Raw genomic sequence first — 22,922 nt, 5'->3', positions numbered from 1 at the left:
TTGCCCCTGAAAATTGCACTTTAGAAAGATCCTTATCCCCTCATATACAAGAGCTACAGTCGTCATAAATGATATTTTGAAACACATGATTGCGAGACATGTCCAATGAAGAGAACGTGAATGGCAAAACGCAAATATATATTCTTGGAGATATTCTTAATGGTCTCCGTAAACCATTAACTAACCAAGTTATGAAATTAGGCTGTCATCACTGATCTAAAAACGGCATTTTATAATCAGTGACTGAATTACGAATAAGCACACATGGCACAAATGATTGTCATTTCCCGATAAAAGGACCTTTTTCTTATCGTCACTCTGACTGTGGCTCCTTCAGTAAAAGGAGGTTAACCAATCTACAACTGTCCTTCCTGCGATGAAAAAAAATTGCCGTGGAGAATATGATTTTTGCACTATTCTTTATTGCACTGAAATTCTGTAAAATTTTGCTTTTGTATTAACTACGTTAGTGCTTAAGAATGACAATATTCAAAATTGTGTCGAATTATTTTAGCTTGCAAAAGAACGTGGCTTTAAAGCTCCGAATGCAGATAAAATGTCCGACTGGGGAACTGCTCTTGCTAACAGTCCTACACCCTGGATAAAACAAAGGTGAGTAGATAACTTTCATTTAATAACTTGTTTTCGATCTATGCGTAAATTGTATTCCGGTTAAAATAACATATATTTTACTTGCTTGGTCTTCCAAGCCTTCAAAGTCTTGGGACTGCAACCAACTCGGGTATTTTTACTGGGTCTACTACCTAAAATCCTCAATTTGCCCCTCTCGCAAATAAGCCCCCTTTCCTCGAAAAAGCCTCCGGAAAAAAAAATCTAATAAGCCTCAAACCTCTGAAAAGCCGCCACCCTATGATGCCAATTTTGGCATTACAATAAGCCCCCATAAGGGCTTATTCGAAATGCAACAGAAAGTCAAACCATTCTATGATCGATAACACGTTCAATCAGCGAATGAAAAAAAAATGATACACGAGCTACCGTAAACGCTCTATTAATCCCCTCTCTCCTTGAAGCCCCCTCTCTATTAACTCCCCCTCTCTATTAAGCTTCCTTATCAAGCAAATATTTAAAAAAAGCCCCCCTCTCTATTAAGCCTCCCTCCTTTTAAGCCCTTGATGTCAAACAAAGAGAAGATGTGCATTGAGTGGGTCTCTTGATGGGTGTGATGATGATAAGATTGTGTGCATTAAATACGGCCCATATAAATATTTACTTGTGCGCCTTAGAAGTGAGTGTTTAGATGTTCCGAGGATACCAATTGATCTTGGTGACTCTGACGAAGATGAACATATAAAAATTGATTGACAGAACCTTTCGAAGCTGCTAGCAAAGTTTTGGAGAACAGTTCTATGAGATTTTCATAACAAAAAATGCATAAGGGCATTTTTATAACTTTTTACCTTGATTTATTTACAAGCCCCCTCTCTTTTAAGCCCTCCTCTTGGACTAACAAAAGTAAATAAGCCCCCAGAAGCTTTTATGGTAATAAGACGACGAAAATACAATGAAAATATCAACGTTTTGAACTTAAATATCTTTTTGTGCTTCATTTCATACTTTTGTATGGTATCTTAGAACAATTATTAGGAAAAATTCCAAATAAAATGATCTTGAAAATTTTAAAAAAGCTACGAAACGAGATTTTTGTATGATAACTTGTAGGAGATTTTTATTGGTCCCCCCTTAAAACAGCCCCCCCCCCCCCCCGAATAAGCTTCTAGGTTACTTGTAGTTTTCTGAAAATTTTTAATGCTTAACTCAAACAGGGGAAGACGCGAGTACTGGGAAAATTTGCTGCCAACAACAGGAAGGCCTTTCTCTTCCGGGATGTCAAAATCACAGTACGATCCAGAATGGAGAAGTAAAAATGGCCTGCCAAGATAGACGGAAAAAAGTATCTTGTAGAGATTATTGTGTATAGGGGAATTGTGTTAAGAAAATTAAGGAGATACAATCATTATTATTCAAGGGTTATCCCTTACACGAAGGTTTTTTTCCTAATCTAATAAATTACACTCTTTTTTTAAAAGAACCAGTAAATTTAAGTTCAGGCTGACTGTTCTTAATTTTTTCGAAAATCTGAGGCTGTTCTTAATTTGTTCTTAAATTAAGAGGGTGTAAGCAGTGCTATTGCTAGCTTTTTCGCTCTAAGGAGGTGTTCAGGCCTCATTTGCCAACAAAGTGAGTGAGTCAGCCTTAATTTGTTGACAAATTTTGAATATTCACCGAAAAAGCACCCACACATCGCTAATAATCTTCGATTTTGAGAAAAAAAGTTGTTCAAAATTGCATTTGGCAGAAGCTCAGTCTCAGCTTGTTCTTAATTTGTTCTTAACTTTTGACCAGTTTTGAGGCTCGTGTTTTTATAAAATTGTTCTTATAAAAAAGAGTGTATTACATAACTCTTGTAGGTATTATACAACAGCTTCATGTTGAAAAATATGATTTAAGCTTGATTTAATATGATTTAATATGATTAAATAAATTTGTAACAACGTACTTAATAGAAAATCATATGAGACATTACATTTGCTTACTTTCCTTTTTGGTCAATTATGTGGCGAAAATGATGCACTGGTTCAACATTATTTCATAGATATAAAAATGCATCTATAGTGGGGGTAGGTAATGGGGGATAAGCTACCCCCTTTTCTATCAAAACATAGTCAACATAATTCTTCTGAAAATTGATAAAAATGCAATAGTTTTCAAAAGTTTTCAAAGATTTAGAAAATAACTTAGATATAGAAAATAACTTAGATATAGAAAATAACTTAGATATAGAAAATAACACCTAATCTTCGCGGGAAGAGGGTATGATCTCTAGAATTTGTTCAAAGGTTAAACCAGCTAACCTTGATTCCCTCGAAGAAGATGAATTCGAGTTGCGAAGTGAAAAGGTTTTTCCACCGCAGTCACATTTTCTTTTCGCTATTCATATTCTCCTTTAACAGTCCGTATATTTCAACGTGTAAATTTAACATGTCAATATAATTTAGGATAGTTCACTTTCAAACATTAAAATTGAAATTTACCGAAGAAGACAGTGGTGAATATAAAGAAAAAACTGTTTTTATTTTCCCCAGTATGATACTTTATACCGATTATCTCTAACAATGATTTGGCAGATCAGTAATGGGTAATATTTTCTCTTGTGTAATATTTTTCGTCATTTTAGTGCGTAAGCCTAATAAGATGTGCCTCTTATACCAGATATCAAGAGCTGTTTCTTTATTCGGTAGTATTGATGTTGTTGAATTTTCATAATAAAATGAGTTCTTTGTCCCATGCCTCTCTTGAGGAAATATTATCGAGTGTGTGGCCCCCACCACGACTTCCCAAGCATGCAGCACCTCTCCCCCGATCCACCTATTACATACAAATACACAGAAGAACATACGAATACTACAAAAGAATTGAATTTACATCTACAAGACGGAACTTTACAAACAAGATGCTTTACGATGACGTACTTGTTGGTTATGCGAGGTATAACAAACTATGAGTCGACCAGTTTCATGGATAGATCCTAGAGTCAATTCAAGAATATTTTTGTCAAGATCAGTTGAGAAGTCTTTGTCACCATATAATAATAAAAGATGTGTTGAGAGCTCGTTTGGAATCTTAACATATCCAAGTGGTCACAGTAATGCAAAAACTCGTGCGAGAAGATTTCGGCGTTGAACCTCAAAGGAAGGGCAAAGCAACAAAAAGTGTTCTGTGTTCTCAATACCGTCGCTCGTAGGGCACATTGGGTTGATGGTATCCCTAAAATTGTACTTGAACTTGTGAAAGTTCAACTTGCTTAGTCCAACCCTAAGTCTTAGTAACTCCTTCTAATTTTCGGTGCATTTGGTTATCGAAACTAAATTCAACATCTCTATTGGCGGAAAATGAACTAAATTCAACATCTAAATTGGGGGAAATTGAGACGCTGCGATAACAAGCATCAGCACAAATCCATATGGTCTCACCTCTACTAGTACTTTGGCAAAAAAACTGCTGATGTCAAACGAACCCATAAAGGTTTTGTCGGCCCGTAAAACTAGGTTTTAAATCAACTGGTTAAAAAAGAATGAAAGTTTCACACTCCGAGATGAATAAAGTTTTAGGACCAGGTCTACAATTGCCGACTCTTTAGGTAGAAAACGGCATTTTACCTAAGTATTGTAATTGTTTCTCAAATCTGCCTGTGTAACTAATAATGTTGTTCTGACCTTATACCATTCCTAAGTACTGTAGCTTTTATCGATTCAGTGAATGGTGTTGGAAGATCGTATTTCCTGTAATGATTTACTCTTTACAGAATAGGCTTTTTTGGCTAAGCATCAAGAAGACGAGACAAAGCAACAGTACCAAAACTAACGGTAATCCTCTTCGGTATGACATATTTTTATGTAGTGAAACCACTTCCTATTCCTCGAAATCTAATGCATTGGAATCTTGTATGCTGCAACACTATTAACTGACTATCATGGCCCATATGACTTCTCCCTCCAGCTGAAATAGAGGCTCTTACAGGCAGATATTGGGGGACATTCATTAGCTTCCGTATTTACAGTTTTCAAGATTTCAGAATACAATTTTGGCAAAACATGTTTAGATGGGGGTAAAATTCTGCTGCTAAGTTTGCCAATGCGAAAAAATCGACCAATGACGTGAATTGAGATACCTTAAGTGTTTTGTAACATGCTTGTGACATATTGCACTAATTTCTGCATCTTTTTTAGATGCAGATTTATTAGCTTTTTCTACTTTTTGCAAAACTTCAGAAGCTTTCTTGCTACATTTTGTTAATTAAATACCAAACGTTAACAAAATTGTATTCAAATGTGATGCGTTTAACCAAATTTCGATTATGAATTGTGCTTCTAAAAGAATCCCTACCATATTATTCATTGTAAACAGCAAATAGAAATCAGAACAAAGACTGAAAACTCTACGCTATAAGATATATACACCCAGTTGTGGATCGCAATAGGCCAATCAATCAGAGACGCGAGCACATGACTGTTGAGGTTGCCCAATCAGTGCGCTTGCCTATTGAAAATGTTACCAATGGAGTCCTGAGGTGAAAACGAACTCCTTCTGTCTACTCAATAGCGGTGTTTTCATGTTAATTTAGATAGATTCCAGAACTGCTAGATAGAACGACGATCGGGCTTTGCCAATAATCCTCGTTAACCTTCAATGTGACTCAAAATGTTTGCTTTTTTCAAAGCCGTTTTTAAGTTTTCTACCACCGAAAGATTGTTTGCAGAAAGAACTCATTTTATTATGAATCCAATTATGTGTGTCGGTTGGTGGCTCTCAGGTGCGGCTTTGGGGGCGGGTGGTGCCTCTTCCTGATTCACCTGGTAGTTTATATTCTTTCTATGTTAATTTGCCATGTGGGTTACCATGGTCTATTGCTCCCCGTGGTATCAACGTCCTTGCAGTGTTTGTCAAGTAATTAGTAGGTAGCGAAATAGGTAACTTGTTTTGTAAATTTTTAGTGGAATATAAAAAAGAAAAAAAAATTGCTAAGACAACCATTTAGGTCCAGCATTGGTGGCAAATATTTTTGTTGGCTGTTATAAAAACAGACTTTTGACCATATATACAGAAACAGGTGATCTATTATAAATATGTCGACTACACTTTAGCCATTATCAGCTAAAAGCAGAGATGTTATAGTTTCAAAGAAAAACTCAATTTTTCTTGCATCCAGCTCTCTCTCAGATCACAAGTGTCCTTGGAGCTAGGTTTCTTACCAATGCTGATAGAAAGCAAACATTTTCTTGGCATTTTATTCGTTTGAATATATCAGTTTCAGAAAAATGAAAAATTGGTCCTATCAAAACCTTACCAATGGTGATTTTCTCGAAAAAAAATTCGGCCCAAAGCTTCAAAATTCAATTTTGTCCAGCACTTCGAAGATGCCATTTTGACCTCCCTTAGGAGAGAGTTTACTAGTTCCTTAGCTAAGCAAATTTTTGGCCCCGAAAAGAACCATTTATTAATAAAAATTCCTTTGTTTAGCAAGGTTTCAGCAAAATTTTCAGGAACACGAGTCTACTCAAATCTTCTTTGCGCTAACTTAAGAATTGTTGTCGGACCGTTTTACTTTCAAAGCAACTAGACGTTATCAGATTCGGCTCATCTTCAAAACACCTGTATTCAGCCGTGGGTATGCATTTTGGAAATCATTATTAGTCAGTTGAACAAGCAAAGTTACAGAAGAAATTAATCTTGCCATAACAATAAAAGATAACACTTCTATCCATCCTCATTTCTTAACCCGGCTAAGTTGGCCATATAGGCATCACTGCCTCACTGCTTGTTCATTACATTATCAACACAGAGAACTCTTAAAGGAAAAACCAATTTCTTGACGAAGGATACTTAATATATTTCGTAGGTGCTGATCACCTTGAACTACAGAATTATTCTACCTCATTTCCTCCCACCTTCCAGCCAGTTGAGCGTTTATATGGGAAAAATTTGATGCCAACAGGTGATCCGGCAGGCTGAGAGCAGGATCTCACTTGCCCCGGATAAATCGTTGCCCATGTAAACACAAGATCGAAATTACAAAGCTTTGTATAGGAAGGTTGAATCTCACCTCCCAGTCCATAGGCTGGAAGGTGGGAAAATTCTGCTCATATGAACAGCAAGATACTCGTCTTATAGCTAGATCACGTTTAAGTAACCTTTTGAGGATGAGTTTATCTGTCTACAAAATTAAGGCGAAACTGCTGAAGGCAGCCGTGTCATAACAATATTATTTTTTAATGTCACGAAATACAGTTCAAGAAAAGCTTTACATTTAACGAGACCAAACATCGGTTGTTTCCCCCATCGTTCAATGTTATTTGAATTCCCGTCTATTCGTTTGTTTCACTCATTCGAATTGCAGTTGAGGTTAATGAGTCAATAAAGTTCTCCAGCTGGTCTGACTAGAGAGAAGCAAGCTGCTACTGTAGCTTTCAACTGAAGCCGAATGTCTTGTACCCTTACACAGTAAATGATTGGATTCAAAGAGCTATTAAGAAAAATGATATTGATCGTCCAGAATCTGGCTATATACTTTGAAGTTTCATCTACTTGTACCCGCTCAAAAACCCTTCCTAAGATGAAATGTGGCAAGTAAGACAGAAAAAAGACGCTAAATAGAATGAATGCCGTCCAGGACCTTGACTTCTCTCCTTTTAAATTGCGCATGTTGGTAGTGATAGCGGCTGGGCTTCCATCTTCTTCGTTGTTCACCACACTTATCTCAAATCTTTCAATTCTTGAAGAAGAACTTTGATTTAAGTGGCGAGACACCCCATTGTCAACCAATTTTAAATCACGGTTTCTTGGAATACTTTCAGCAATTGCAACTGTAGCCGTTCTTTTCGTCAATGATCTTATGGTACGGTATATTACTATATATGAAATGAAACAAAGAACGAGAGATGTCAAGAAAAGAAATGAATATATCAACTGCACTGAACCCTGAGTAACTACCTTGAAGAACGAAAGCGATGAAAGAAGTACGATAGCAATCCATACAAGCAGCACCAGAATCAAATACTTTTTATATGTAACGTATCTTATATACCTGTATGGGAACACTGTTGCAAAACACCGATCTAAAGCAAATATTGTTATATTAATAAACGATACAGGAACGCAGGAAGACCCAAGGAACAAATTGATCTTCTGTAATAAGCAAGAAGGATAACCGTAAATATCAAAGATGCGACGAGTTACTGCGATTGGTTCTGACAGAAATCCAACAAGAAAATCGCTCACAGCCATGCTCGTTAAGATAAGGTTTGCTGGCGTTCGAAGCTGCTCTTTTCGTACGAGGGAGACAACAATAACGGCATTAAGAATGCTGCTAAAAGCCGAAGTTGATATGAGAAATACAATTTCCGTTATCGTCGATGCGTAAAACTTTCCACTATTTGGCCGGGGAAACGGTATACCTGTAGAACATCTAACAGTTTCATTCAATGAGGTATTCTGCATTCTGTAAATTTGAACCATAAGCCACAACAACCGGTCACTTTCTAAAGAGGAGCGATATCTGCAACATTGAAAATCAAGTAAGCTTTTTTTACTGCTGTAAGAACTAGAGACAACTGACAACTTTGAAACGTGTGAAGCCTTTATAGCACGTAAAGAAGTACTGAATAATTAATGGCTAAGCTAGTTGCATCTTTTAACGGTCTCCGTTGTACTTTATGCTAAGAGGAAGAATGAATTAGCGCAGGTCAAGAGCTACTTTTTGCTGTTACTTCTAATGAACAGAGTATTAAGCTCAATCTTTCCTCGTTTACTTCCCAAAGTTAGAATCTTTTCTACTTAGAGACTCAGCAGGCCATTATAATGGCTGGGGTTCTCACAGCGACACGCAACATCACATTTTCTAACAACCTAAGCCTGATTTCTTCAAAGAAAATGTTCTGTTAGTGCGCACAAAAACGTCACAAGAATTCTTTTGACAATTTCGTACTATGAATGTGTTGGTTATCAAAAATTACAAAAACCAAATTATGTTGATTCTTATGATAAAAGTTTCTGGCAATTACAGAATTTCAAAATGGCTCAACATCATCAAACATACAATTAACAGCCCTTTTGGGTTCATGCAAATGTTTGCAATGTCAGCTTTTCCACTACAATGTCAACTACAATGTTAAAATTTACTGAGGTGATTTCAACATAGGCTATAAAAGGAATCCGAATTTATCTGCGTCACAAAATTGTCTGGCAGGCTGTTCTTCATACTGGAAAGATTGAATGAAAATTGATAATCTTTCAACATCAACCCTCCCGAATTTGGAGCATGATCTTGACAAGTCCTTGTCACTGGACAAGTTTCAGGGGTGGGGGGAGGAGGAGTATTAGATCCTAAGCAACCTGATTTGCAAACAGTTTGTTAACGTATTCCAGTTGCAATAGCAATGTGCGTGATTCAAGTAAGTCCCAATATAACTTTAGCAATAAATCTGTCACACCAGATCTATAACAGAAATCTCCCATAACAAAACGAGCTCCATTTCTTTGAACATTTTGGATTCTTTGTTTCAGTTCATTAAGTATACCGCGACCACACTTCGCAGGCGCATAGCGCAAGGTAAAGTTTTTCTCGCACCTGGCGTTAACACTCAGGCTAGAGTTACACTATACCGGATTGCTATCGGAGCAGAGCAGAGTAACGTTTACTTCGGAGTGATGTTTGGGGTAGCAGTTACACTACGACGCTCCGCTGGCTCATACGCCTGCATTCCTCTGCATTTCTGGTAAACAATGAAGTGTACTTTTGTAAACCCATGCGTAGAATGCACCAGATTAAATTATTTGAGGGTCTTTCTGAAGTTGCGCCGTAGTATTCGTTTTCAGTAACTACTGCATAGAATGACGAAAACAACCCTGAAAATTGAGAGATAGCAAGATTGCGTTGCTATGTGTATCTGTTTAGTCCAAGGGCAACTGCAATGAAATTTGGAAAGAAATGAAATCCAAATACGAAAATGTTTGGACGATTTTCGTTGGGCACTATCCAACAGCAACAAAATCTCAGAAATCGCCATTATTCACTAACGATCGAATTGCTTCAAGCAGAAAACAGTTAGAAAATTCTTTGTTTCAAAGCGGGAGTATATCGGATTCATGCGATTACATCGTTTTAGAACGGCTAGAAATTGATGCCCATGTTTTATCAAAGTGATTTCCAGAAAACTTAATGAAATTGAATGAAGGGAAAAGTCATCTTCTTACTTTTCGAACAAACCAAGATGACATTAAGATCAAAATCGGCAAAGTCATTTTGATCTTAGGTAAAGTTTTTCAGTTGAAGAAAGCTCTGAAGAAAAACTGCTAGGAGTAATAACAGATTAAAATCTTAATTTCAAAAGTCACGTCTCAAATTTATGCAAAAGAGCTAGCCAAAAATTGCATGCCCTTGCTAGAGTATCGCCATTTATGGGTTCTGATAAACTGCGTCTTCTAACGAACAGCTTCATAAAGCTCAGTTTAACTAATGCCCCCTAATTTGGATGTTCCATGACAGATTTCTGAATGCTAAAGTGAACAAAATCCACGAAAGAGCACTCAGAATTGCTTATAAAGACAGTCATGCTGACTACGAAGCATTGTTGACATTGGACAATGCAGTATCGATTCACCAACGCAATCTACAGTACTTGATGATAGAAATATAAAAAACCAAACATTACCTGAACCCTAGTTTCATGAGTGAAATCAAAAAGCCAGGACAACTTCTTATGGTATAGAAACTGTGAGATATTTAGGTCAAAAACTGTGGCAAACACCACCTCACAGTATAAGACAGTCCCAGTCATTGGCAACATTTAAAAAAGAATTAAGAGCACACCCTGTAGAATGCGACTGTAGATTGTGTAAAACATTTATTGTTTGGTTAGGTTTTATTTAGAATATTAAACCTTAAACATTTTTAACATTGTACCAGATATATATATTATACTAATTCTTCATAGATAGTTGGCCTTAATAAGCTTCTTTATAGGAATTAGACGTTCATTTAGTACGCCAACTTTAAACAGATTATTTATTTATTATTATTATATTATTATTACACTACAACGCTCCGCTACGGAGTTACTTCAGAGTGATTTTCGTATCACCTTCAGAGCGAAGTGATTTTCGCGTTGTGTACCGGATTGGTGTGGCCTAGTGTAACTCTAATTCCTATCCGATATCAAAGTTACTTCGCTCTGATAGCAGTCCGGTATAGTGTGATCTGAACCTTAGAAACATATTTCCGAATTAAGCCAAGAGATCTTTTTGCCTCTCCTACTGTTTGATAAATAATTTTTTTCCAGCGTAAGTCCTTGCAAAAAAATACCGAAGTATTAATACAACTCGACTTTTGATTGGTGTCATACCAGAAATGTGGTATAATTTTGAATGGTATTTTTTTAGCGTAATTGTCATAGAACAGGATTTGCTAAAATTGAATTTTATATTTCGAAGACGGTTCCATGCAGAAAGCTTGATCAAATACTTTTGCAATATTAACGAGTCCTCTATTGTTTTGATCCTTTAGCAAAAAGTATTATTTTCAGAAGAAACGCCGTAAACAATGTCAGAAAAGAACATAAGGAAAAATACGGGACCAAGGACAGATCCTTGAGGAACACCAAGATCAAATTACAAGGAGACAACTATCTCTTTCCATTGCGACTCTTTAAGTTCTACCAGTAAAAAAAAATTTAATCCACATAATAATTTGTCACCGTATACCGTTACTGCGTTGCTATAACCATGATTTATCGTGAGAAACCTTATCAAAAGCCTTGAAAAAGTCACGGAATAAAACGTCGGTCTGGCTTTTGGAACTGATACATTCTGCAAAACTGTTTACAAACATGAGCAACTGGAAAGTACGCAAATATTTCTTGTGGAGTATGGACAATCTGGGATCCCGCTATTGATTGGTGGATGACTAAACCTTTCAAACATAAAAAGCTGCAATAAAATAGTGTCTTCCCAAAGAGCAAATCATTGGCTTAATGAAATTTCTAAGTTTTCAAGAAATATCTTGATATCTAATTTTCCACTAAAAAGGTAATGGGTTTGATTTTTATCGATCATTAGTTGAGCAACTAGTTAAATTGATTGATTGAGCAGCAGCCAAGATGAAAACATCAGCAGTATGAATAGGGCTGGCAAAACGTTATTGGAAATGGGCGGAGTGGGGGGGGGGGGGGGGCAGAATGTTTAGATTGCTCAGGAGTTTAGTAAAGATCGCCTTCATGCTTATGAATTTTGGTCGAATTCAAACAATATTTTGGAAATATGGCATTATATGGATTGCCAGAAAATGCATCTAAAAACCAATCACAACAAAACAACCCACGTCTTAAAAAAAGTTCTGGAAATAATTCCTTCTCAAACGAGGCATCTAGAAAAGGCTACATGACGATGGGAAAGAAGTTGGAGTTAGTTTTATAATGAACTTTCTCCAGAAGAGTCACAATAAGAGCAGCTGACTCTTGGATAATCTGGATTGGATGGAATAAAGCTGGCTAAAATTGGTAGAAGAAGGAAATAAGGCGTGAAGTACTACAAAAATAACCAACGTCTTAAAAGTTCTGCGAATAATTCCTTCTCGAATGAGCATCTAGAAAAGGCAACATGACGATGGGAATGAAGTTGGAGTTGGTTTTATAATGAACTTTCTCCAGAAGAGTCACAATAAGAGCAGCTGACTCTTGGATAATCTGGATTGGATGGAATAAAGCTGGCTAAAATTGGTAGAAGAAGGAAATAAGGCGTGAAGTACTACAAAAATAACCAACGTCTTAAAAGTTCTGCGAATAATTCCTTCTCGAATGAGCATCTAGAAAAGGCTACATGACGATGGGAAAGAAGTTGGAGTTAGTTTTATAATGAACTTTCTCCAGAAGAGTCACAATAAGAGCAGCTGACTCTTGGATAATCTGGATTGGATGGAATAAAGCTGGCTAAAATTGGTAGAAGAAGGAAATAAGGCGTGAAGTACTACAAAAATAACCAACGTCTTAAAAGTTCTGCGAATAATTCCTTCTCGAATGAGCATCTAGAAAAGGCAACATGACGATGGGTATGAAGTTGGAGTTGGTTTTATAGTAAACATTCTCCAGAATAGAAATAAAGTCTAACAATGACGAATGAGAAGGTTCAGAGTCAGAGCAGCTGACTGTGGAATAATCTGGACTTGATGGGATAAGGCTATGTAAAAATTGTAGAAGAGGGAAAAAGGCTTGAAGTACAACAAGAACTAACAAACGACTTAAAAATGTTCTGAGAATATTTCCATCTCAGACGAGCATCTAGAAACGGGTTCCAGCTTTCTCCTCAAAGTTTCCTAGTAATTCTATTGAATAACGTCCATGATAATTTGTTCACAATTAAAGACAAGCCAAGATAATAAGCACAAGAACTGTTGTCATGTCTTTGCAAACAGTGAAACTGAGGGGCCGAAGAGAAAAATTTTCAGTTTTTGGAACTCCCAGTTAAGTATCGAATTTTTGCATTAGGGACAGAAAGTCCTGGGCCTAGCGTGCTTAAACGAGGTCGAAGTTTTGGAAAAAGTTTTTTCAGTACTTAAGTACCTCAAAGTCATATTTTTGTATATTCTGTATCCGCTAATCGCGAGAGAGTCTCGGTTGAGCACCAATAGACCTCTACTAAACAGTACGAGTTGACATTCAATAGCAAAATTAAAAAATTTTATAATAGCTTTGGGAGGGCATACTTGGTGATCGACCAGTATCCCAACCGGCCAGTCCGCCTCTTGGCAGACTTTGTTATATGTTCCATAAATTAACATGGTAATGGAGGTTGGGGATACAGGCCCCCCTCGAAAAAGCCCCCCCCCCCCTCGAATAAGCCCCCACTGCTCCCGTAAATTCTCAGATTGGACCACTCAATTTGATGATTTTTGCCATCTGAGGTTGCCTATGGCGTTTTATTGAATTACCACAACAAATTCATACTTTTGGTAGTAGCTAATTAAATGCTCATAAAGAAATTTCTACTAGAATAAACGAGGTCTTTTAACAATGTCTTCTTAATGTCAACAATGATTCATTAAGCCCCCCCCCCCTCGAATAAGCCCCCATCCAAAAATATCAAAAATAAATAAACCCCCAGGGGGCTAATTAGAGGATTTACGGTTTGCAGTCTCTTTTCGCATTCGTACTGAATTTAACAAAATCTTGCACGATAATTTCATGTCAATCGGTCAGTTTTAAAGACCATTCATTGTTTCAAATAAAACAAAAATGAGAACTGCAGATGAAGAGATGATCGGTGAAGTTATTAAGATAATCAGATATCACTTGTTGTAAATTCAAGTAGAAAATTGTACAATATACTTGAAGTATTGTTAGTATAAGTTTGGTATCTTGGAAGTCTAGGTGGAGCCGTTCACGCCAGTTAGTGATGATTAATGCCTTGATTTCCCTTAACATAACAAGGATAAAAAGTTATTTTTAAATGAGTAATTATTACTTCCATACTATTCGCTTTCTTTTAAATTTAATTTTTTATTCTAGTTAATTTTTAAACAACCTATTGTGGTATAAAACGTGGAAATGGCTTTGAAAGAAGCAAACATTTGAGTAAACCAAAGCTTTTCGTCTGACACTCTTCAGAGTTTAAAATATTAGAGCATAGATCGAAAACTCTACGCTAGAAAATACATATACCCAGTTGTGGATCGAAATAGGCCAATCAGAAACGCGAGCACACGACTGTTGAGGTTGACCAATCAGTGCCGCTTGCCTATTGAGATGTTACCAATGGAGTTCTAAGGTGAAAACAAACTTCTTCTGTCTACACAATAGCGGTTTTTTCGTGCTCATGTAGATAGATCCCAAAACTGCTAGATGGAATGACGATCGGGCTTTACCAATAATCCAAAATATTTCATCATTTTTGCACAATCTGGGTTTTCCAGTAAATGCTGCGTCTAATATCGTTAGAATTAGTTTTCTACATTAAATTTTGTTCTATTTTTGACAAAATCATTTTAAACTCTGCAGATCTGAATTATCTTGTGAAACATTTTGAAAATATCATTGAAAACATCAGTTCATTTGACCACGTATTGTTACCATTCAATTTCATTAGAATGACTCAATAAAGCAACTGCGATACTTAACAGGGATCACGAGGAAACAACTGTCTATATTCGCATAATTATTGCAAAAGGCACAGAAGCTGTTTCATATTCTTCATTTATTAACGAGAAAAAGCAGCAGGACATCTTTACTAGTTATGCAATGTTTCTTGAAGTTGTCGGTATGGCAAAGTTTCCGATCTCCAAAAACACAGATCCTTGAGACACGGATCAGTTATTTGCAAATAATACATTCCACCTGTGCCATTATTTTGATGGAATATTCACGTTTCACATAAACATATATGGCTTTGAAAAAAGGAACCATTTCACAACACGCTAAAAGCCTTTTGTCAGACGAAAAAGCTTTTAGTATGTTGGGAAATCTTTGCTTTTTTAAAAGCCATCTGCTAAATATTTATCTGGGAAAACACAACATTAGTAAGGTATATATTGCAAAAATTTCTTTATCTTAATATCTCTTCGTTTAAGGTAAGAATCTAGCTTTAATGGACCCAAAACAATTACCATACATAGATCATGAAAACAAAGACCATATCCAACTCAGTTTCCCATTGATGCACTACTTAAAAAATTCGATGCTCAGATTTGGTGATAAAATTAAGTGAAAATTTAATGAAATAACGACCATAAACTGGTGATAATCAAAGCTAACCTGATAATAATGATCGTTATCATATTACTTTTATGTCAATTAAGCTTGACTTTTTAATAAACTCAGCTGTCTGTTATCTGGCCTGAAATCTGGCCTGACTTGCTACCTGGCCTGAAATATAATAACAAATGTTTAAAATTATTGACTTAAATTGAAATATGAAATTAGTAAACAAGAGATTGATGCAAAAAGTGATTTTTTTTTAAAAAATTCAAAGACGTTTGTGAATATAAAGTCTATTGAATAATTTTGAGTCCGTAATAATTGCCCCCTCCAACACTTATATATATTTTGATAAAAATCCGATTAATGTCTGAAGTATAGATAGGTAATTAAAGACGATACCCCTTACCCTTAGCCAATTATATTAAGATTTTCTTTGCGTTCCATTCTGCATACACTAATTTTTTTAAAAAAATCTGGCCCATGAACTATTCAATAGGAAACGCCCATGAACAAAAATTCTTTTTTGCAGACTAATTTTTGATTCATTGCCGATTGACGTCTAAGGTCATCGACCTTGCGTGATCTGATATACCATATAAATGTACGAGAGACCGCTTCGAGTAAATTCTAATCTTATGAAAACTGAGATCAAGGGGGAAAAGAATCGTGAGAGAAATCAGCAAAATGCGTTGCAAGGTGAGAATTTGAGCAATCAGTTGAAAGAATGTGGTTGGGACATATTGTTTTCGAGGCAATATTTGAACCCGAGTTCGGTTTTAAAAACACGACGAATTTGTTGTTAAATTCAATTAACCTCTTATGGAGGCGTACACGAAGGAAGGGCTTCTTTCGAAATTAATATTTTTGGGTTGAGGCTTGTTTGAGGGTAGGGGCTTATTGGAGGACAGACGGTAATCGTTCTTAACAGTTCTAGTTAATTAAGTCCGATGAAGTAAACAGTGGCGTACCCAGGGCTGCAGCAGCGGGGGGTCTGGGGCGCAGCCCACATAAAATTGTTTGGACCACGCCCTTCAGACACTCGCAAATGTGGGGAAATGCCCTTTTTGCAAAATTTCCCCCCCCCCATTATTTGATTCATGTTAACTACGGTAAATATCAAAGTATTTTACAATTGTTATTGACACAAGCATACAGTAAACTACAACCCCCCCTCCCCCCAATGAGTTTTACATCGATTTTAGACAAATCTCGAGGATCATATTTTCGAAAAGTTGGTGGGTCCGGACCCCCCATAGCACAACCCCTATTATGCGCTCAAGATTTATCGAAACAGTGAATTGTGGTCAAAATTGAGATATTGATGACTCGCAATCGATTAAACGTAGAAGAAAGAGCAGTGGCGGAAATTCATTTTTCAGGTGGGGGAGGGGGGAGGCAATACCCACAAAAACAAGAAAAACAAAGGACATGATTTACCAACAAAAGCGTGTTTTAACCGGCAAGTAAGCAAAACCTGCGGAGTGCCCCCCTTCCCCACATCCACGCAATTTCAGGCACCGAAGAAGAAGATGCAAGAAAGGGAGGAAGATTTCGTATTTTGGAAGAGAAATCGAGCATATTATAAATGATTCAGGCTAAGAAGCTCTGCGCACAACACCCCTCTCTACTTTGGTAGTGTTTGGGGGATAGTTAAGTTCGTATAAGATCAAAAGATACGTTTTAAAATTTCCAACATTGTATACATATTGAGGTCGTGTTTTTTCAGCTAAACATGAGCACTTAACTGTTATAGTGCTAAACATTATTAAACAAAGACAGCAAAGGAACGTGACATGTTTTCGATGCAGATAAGGCGTGGCATCAAATGCACTTCTCATCTTTCTTATAAACACTATCTGTCATTCCTCTTTTCAACTTCGTAATCGTGAGAAGAGTTTGATTGAGATATGACGTATTCATAGAACAGTACTCAAGGCATTATATATTATAGACTGATGATTATCTTATAAATCTCTGTCTTTTCCTTTCTTGAAGTGCGTATCTTGCGAGTCAACATAGGCCCGTTTTTCACAGTGCTCTGTTCTTGTACAAAAACAGAGAGAAAAACCTCCGTTTTTGTGAAAGTGTTCAAACTGATCCGTACAAAAACGAGGTTTTCGAAAATGCCATCAACAGTGGCTATCCACAAAAAGAGAGGTTTTGAAAACACACTGTATCAATGTGACCGCGCAAAAACAGAGCAATGTGGACGGGTCACGAAAATAGGCCCTAGCAAAATCGTCTTTTTGAGAAACAATTCTCTATTTCTTTTGTTTTCGCAGCATACAGCATACGCCCTAACAATATAATCACTCATATTAGATTCTTCTAGTACGTGGTTCATAAAGATTATTTTCTGCTTTCATATCATAGAAAAGTGTGTTAGAACCACTGAATGAGGGAGGAGTTATTTTGGGTGACGGGAGTATGGTGTTCAATTTAGAGAGAAGAGGGTACGTTCACGCCGGCCGTTTTACACCAGAGGTGGTCTTGGAGCATCCTGACGCAGGTGGGTTATAACGAATGCTTTAAACTTCTTACATACAGAGACGTTGGGTTTAGTGGCAAGAAGACTGTTAGAGGAATGTCCCATTTCGTAAAAGTGTCATTTTATTAACTTTTGGGAGATACCCCTTTTTCTGAGACATACTGGCTCTTTTCACCTAAATGATTCCGACGTCACTTGAATAAATATACAGGAATACGAAGAACAGATGCTCTCAATATAAGAGGAAGAAATATTCGAACAGAAGTACCTCTTTATCAATGACCATTCTAGATCAAGAATTCTTCTTCTTTATCACTCGGAAGACCTTTCCTGTATTCCGAAGTTTTCCAATCCGAAGTATTCATCTTGCTAGATTTGTTGAACGATATAAACATCTTGCTAGATTTGTTGAACGATATAAACATTGGAGAAAAAAATCGAAAAAACTTATTCCGATTCCCAGTATCCGTAGCTCAATATTGCTAGATTTGCTGAACGATATAAACATTGGAAAAAAAATCGAAAAAACTTTTTCCGATTCCCAGTATCCTTAGCTCAATATTGCGTTTAAGACAGCATGCAAAATGATTAAAAAATAAGGAAATGACAATTTCCACTTGTAGTGCGCCAACTTCACCGTGAATATGTGAATTCAGGTGCTGATGTGTTGCAGGCATTGACATTTTTTGCTTGCGAAGCAAATCTTCGACAAGTTGGCGTCAAATATACTGTGAGTCTTCATCACGAAAATACGCAATGTCGCGCATTCAGTATCTAAACGTGTTATCTTTCTCAAAACAAAAGTTTATATGCAGGCGAAAAGACAGATTGTATGACCAATCTAGGGACACAATAGCCTCGATATCAAAACTACTGTCATCATTAGTAATTAGCATTACGAGGGTAACACTTGGCCCAGCATTGCTGATACTTCTTGGCTTGACTGCTAGGAGAAACGCCATTGTACAATGCATACCCCAAATAAAATTAAACCATAATTTATGAAATGCAATATCGGCTTAGGGATCAATGAATAGGCTTAATCCCCTCGAAAAGTCAACACGAATGGCAAGAAAACAAGCATTTTAGTCTAGGAAGGATAACAAGTTCATGCCTAGTAGCATCCTATGCTAATATCATAAGCATTAACTTCAGGAGAAAATTTTTCTTTATATAGCATATTTAGTCGAAATCTGGACTCTTCATGTCATCTGAATCCTCGACTATATAGTTTTTGTCAACTTTCTGTCTGCATCTAGTGTGAAGAAATAAGCAATGCTGCATGTAGAATTGCTAAAGATGTTGCAGAAGAAAGCGACAGAGAAATTTCAGTAGCTGGCTATATGTGTGAGACATTTGCTTACACGGGACCATACAGCATTAAAGAATGTGATGCGGAGTTTGAAGTGCAAGTCCAATGTTTCATTGAAAACGATGTTGATTTTGTGATAGCTGAGGTATTCTTTCAATTTAACATAAAACTTATATTCTTTGTTTAGAAAGCTGATTATCCTTTATTCCACAATTTAAACTAACCATTGCACATGATAAACATTTTTCTTGGGCGTGGTACACAAGTCCATTTCATTCTCAGTTACTGTTCTTATCAGGGTAAACCGTTAGGTTATCAAGTCTCCTAGGTTCCCTACTCTAAGTATTCTTTACAATTGTGCGCCTTCATTACCATCATTAGAGCTATTTGTATCCGTTTGCTAGCAGCATAGTAAACGATGCTCTGATCGAATAGATCTTACAAAAACAGACAGTATAGGAAAACCTCTTGATAAATTTGGTCATGATTCCTTGTGCATGCCTAAAAAACCGTTTTCTGTTGTTTTGTATAGAAATTTATCTAGGTAGATGGGCAGCTAGGTAAATCTAGGAAATACCACCTCTTTCTCTAGGAAAAAACATTCAAAATTTACACTTGCGTATTGTTTTGAGAGCTTACAAGTTATCATGCATCGAATCTGAACCATTGGCTTACCAGGACACTAAAGTACACTTTTAATTAAATTGCTGGTTTGGTGGTAATGTCTGTGCTTAGCATGGAAACAGTTGCTTTTCCAATCTCTTGATTTCTTGAACTTCTATGAATATATCGTTTTATAGTACTTCAGGTATATCGAAGAGATGTGTTGGGCAATAGAAGCATTGAAGAAAACAAAGAAACCTGTTGTAGCAATGATGAACATCGGAGGAATGGGGGATCGAAACGGTGTCTCTACTGGCGACTGTGCTGTAGAAATGGCCAAAATCAGTATCCAAAGAATAGTTGTCAGTATTTCACATATTTTATACTTTATTGAAATATGAAATTTGGAGTTGTAAGTCGTGGGGAATGTCAAAGAAGGTTAGAACACTTATAAGATTAGCCAGCAATCGAATGAAATATGTGACTAAAAGTACAATATTTCATTAATGTTGTCTGGAAGCGTGGGGATTATGTTGTGGAACATTGGCTAGGCACTAAATTTGGCGAAAATAAACTTAAACACAATTACAGCTACATTGGGAGGATAACATAATTCGATTTCTCTAAAATGAGTGTCGCGTACTATGATCTATATTTTCAAGCAATTGCAATCACCAGAATAGCAAAAAATGAATGTCCCTGCATATTCATGTGGTTAAAAGGAAAAACATTGAAAAACAATTCGACCAGCTCTTTCAAGTAATGCAACTTTTAAATGCAGCATTGAAGCACGAGTAAATGAAATAATGTTGTTTTTCCAATGTCAAAGGGTTAGGCATATTTGGCAGTTTTCCAGTTTTACTAATATGATAAAGTGTATTTGATAAATTTTCTAGGGGCTGATGTCATCGGTTTAAACTGCTGCTTTGGTCCAGACAATTTGATCGAAGCGATGAAAGAAATGAAAGAAGCATTAGAAAGAGCAGGCCTGCGAAGGCACCTTATTTGCCTACCATTGGGGTTTTTGACACCAGATGCAGGCAAAGATGGTTACCTGGGGTTACCAGAATACCCATTTGGTACGTACTCTTATCAGTAAGTTTATTTAATCTAGAGTGATGACGTTGCACATAGTGGTATGAAGCCTGTACGTGGAAAGTAAAAAAAAACAGTTTTCGTTTATCTATTATTGGTCATCCTGCCTGGTCATGGGTACTCATGCATAGTGTGTTTCTGTTCTTCAATAGAACTCTATACTCAGTTAAAACTATATTTATACAGCTCTAGAGCCCAGATCATTAACACGGTTTGATGCACGCAAATTTGCACGGAATGCATATGAGGCTGGGGTAAAGTACATTGGAGGCTGTTGTAACTTCGAAGCTTATCACATAAGAGAAATGGCAGCTGGATAAGAACAAAATGATTCGTATTGCAATTCACATTCAATTTTGCCAAAATCTCCAATAGACTTAAGATTAATGTAAATGTAAATGAAAAAAGGTTTAAATGGAGTACTTTTTCGATTTTGTTTCTTCTTGCTGCCCTGTCGCATTAAATAGTATTTCCAACTGTCTTGCAAAAAATTTCCATTGCAGAGACAAATATATTTCCAATTCTACTGCAAAGATATAATCATCAGAAATTATGGGGTGGGGGGGGGGTGTATGTTTGATAGTTTAAAAATAGTCATAATTGGATTTTTCAAAATATTATTTTATGTTGTCTCATAGCATTTTAATCTTGAATCTATTCTAGCTCGCAGAAGAGTGGGGTTGCCAACCTCCAAATGCAGACAAAATGTCAGACTGGGGAGCTGCAACCATCAATAACGCTACACATGGATACAACGAAGGTTAGTTTAAGTACTTTTTCTTGTAAATGGAGCATGTGCCATATCATCATATTTTCGTCTCTCTTAGCCTCTCTCTCAGGCGAAAAACCTTGACTAGTACTTCTGACTGAGTTCAATTAAAAAAAATAAGTTTGTCTACTTTGAAAAACATGAATTAGTTTCTTCATTGTTTACTTAGGTCTAAGGTCCAAATATACAAAAGCATCACATTGCCAAAATTTAAGCATTGTAATGAACTTGCGTGGGGCACCCTGGTAATTTAGTTGGTATCGTAGCACCAAAAGAAAGTCAATTTGAAACGTCTGATACTATCTAAACATATAAAAATTGTCATATTTGATAATATTAGGGGAAAACGTGGATACTGGGAAAATTTGGAACCATCTACAGGAAGACCCTTTTCGCCTTCAATGTCAAAGTCGCAATATGACCCAGGATGGAGAAGCAGGTTCGGATTACCAAGATAGATGTATAAGAAGATTTTGAATAGACAATTATGCGTGGTGTAGCTAAGTGAGTATTCACGTTGAAGTAGTGAAAAGAAATCGACATAGATGAAAAAAACCAAATATGTCCAAGCCAAAGTGATTGTGGATACAGTTGGCCATATGTCAATAGTTTATCACTATGCTATTGATGTAACAAAGTGTTGTTTAAATGTTAAAGAAAATTCTTAAGTGGAGAAAAAAGCACGTCACTGGTCGATCGGTCAAGAAGTTTCCACAATTCATAGCCTAGGTGAAATGATAAGCAATGGAGTTATAGTAACGTCAGAGTACGTAAATGATTACCCCGTAATCTTAAACTAAGACCTATTAAGTTTATGCGTGCTTGATTTTATCTGTGTTTCGACTGAAAAAGTTCCAATTCACGCCAGTTATCCTATTGTATAATGCTAGTGATTGTATATTGTAAATAAATAAATCATATTTAGGTAAATATTGTTGTTTAACGTGTCTCTTTTCCCCTACTTCCTTATCATAATACGCAGCTTTTAAAGGAAAGGAGTACTGATGTTATCTCCATAGGAAGAGAGAAGCTTTAATAAACTATCATCGTATAGGTTACTCCTACCTGCCACGTGACAACTCTATTGCCGTCATGATGAATTACAACCTAGCTTTGATATGAATGGCAACGCGGTATTTACATCATAATAATTTCATTTCAGAGTGTTTTCTTGACAAAAGTCTATACAATTTCCATGTAGAATCGTTTAGTTCCATCTTGTTTACTAATTTGTTGTTAAAAAAAAAGAAAAAGCAAGGAGGCTACTTTCGTGTACATTCTAGAGCCGAAAGACTGAACTTTAAGGCAGCTGTTAAAAGCAAAAATTGCGCAAGTTCACTGTCAGAAAACATGCAAAACACACATTGGTTAGCTATAAGACCCTAAAGG

The 22,922-nt window shown here is 36.5% G+C and overlaps 3 protein-coding genes across 6 annotated transcripts in view; 2 read left to right on the top strand and 1 right to left on the bottom strand.

Moving 5' to 3' along the window:
- The window catches only part of LOC135688357 (betaine--homocysteine S-methyltransferase 1), a 28,134-nt gene extending 24,849 nt beyond the window's left edge, over positions 1–3,285 (top strand). For all 4 annotated transcript variants that reach the window (XM_065205182.2, XM_089114037.1, XM_065205183.2 and 1 more), the window contains 2 exons: positions 515–612; positions 1,788–3,285. In XM_065205182.2, the coding sequence (XP_065061254.2) occupies positions 515–612; positions 1,788–1,905 (216 nt within the window). In that variant the 3' untranslated portion in view covers positions 1,906–3,285. The remainder of the gene's footprint in view (positions 1–514; positions 613–1,787) is intronic.
- A 134-nt stretch (positions 3,286–3,419) lies between these two features.
- LOC135688359 (5-hydroxytryptamine receptor 1E-like) lies at positions 3,420–13,375 on the bottom strand. The gene has a single exon (XM_089114038.1). The coding sequence runs from the start codon at positions 8,035–8,037 to the stop codon at positions 6,934–6,936; it is 1,104 nt and encodes a 367-aa protein (XP_088970164.1). The 5' UTR covers positions 8,038–13,375; the 3' UTR covers positions 3,420–6,933.
- Positions 13,376–15,950: 2,575 nt separating this feature from the next.
- LOC135688409 (betaine--homocysteine S-methyltransferase 1) lies at positions 15,951–21,266 on the top strand. The gene is made up of 7 exons (XM_089114188.1): positions 15,951–15,962; positions 17,640–17,775; positions 18,378–18,484; positions 19,014–19,211; positions 19,867–20,014; positions 20,566–20,748; positions 20,951–21,266. Exons 1-7 carry the CDS (start codon positions 15,951–15,953, stop codon positions 21,082–21,084), a joined length of 918 nt encoding a protein of 305 aa, XP_088970314.1. The 3' UTR covers positions 21,085–21,266.
- The last annotated feature ends 1,656 nt before the right edge of the window (positions 21,267–22,922 follow it).

The sequence above is a fragment of the Rhopilema esculentum genome, chromosome 19, assembly GCF_057945365.1.
Source record: "Rhopilema esculentum isolate cy_ngs chromosome 19, ASM5794536v1, whole genome shotgun sequence".
In the NCBI taxonomy this organism is placed as follows: domain Eukaryota; kingdom Metazoa; phylum Cnidaria; class Scyphozoa; order Rhizostomeae; family Rhizostomatidae; genus Rhopilema; species Rhopilema esculentum.
This window is presented reverse-complemented; position numbering and strand designations above follow the sequence as displayed.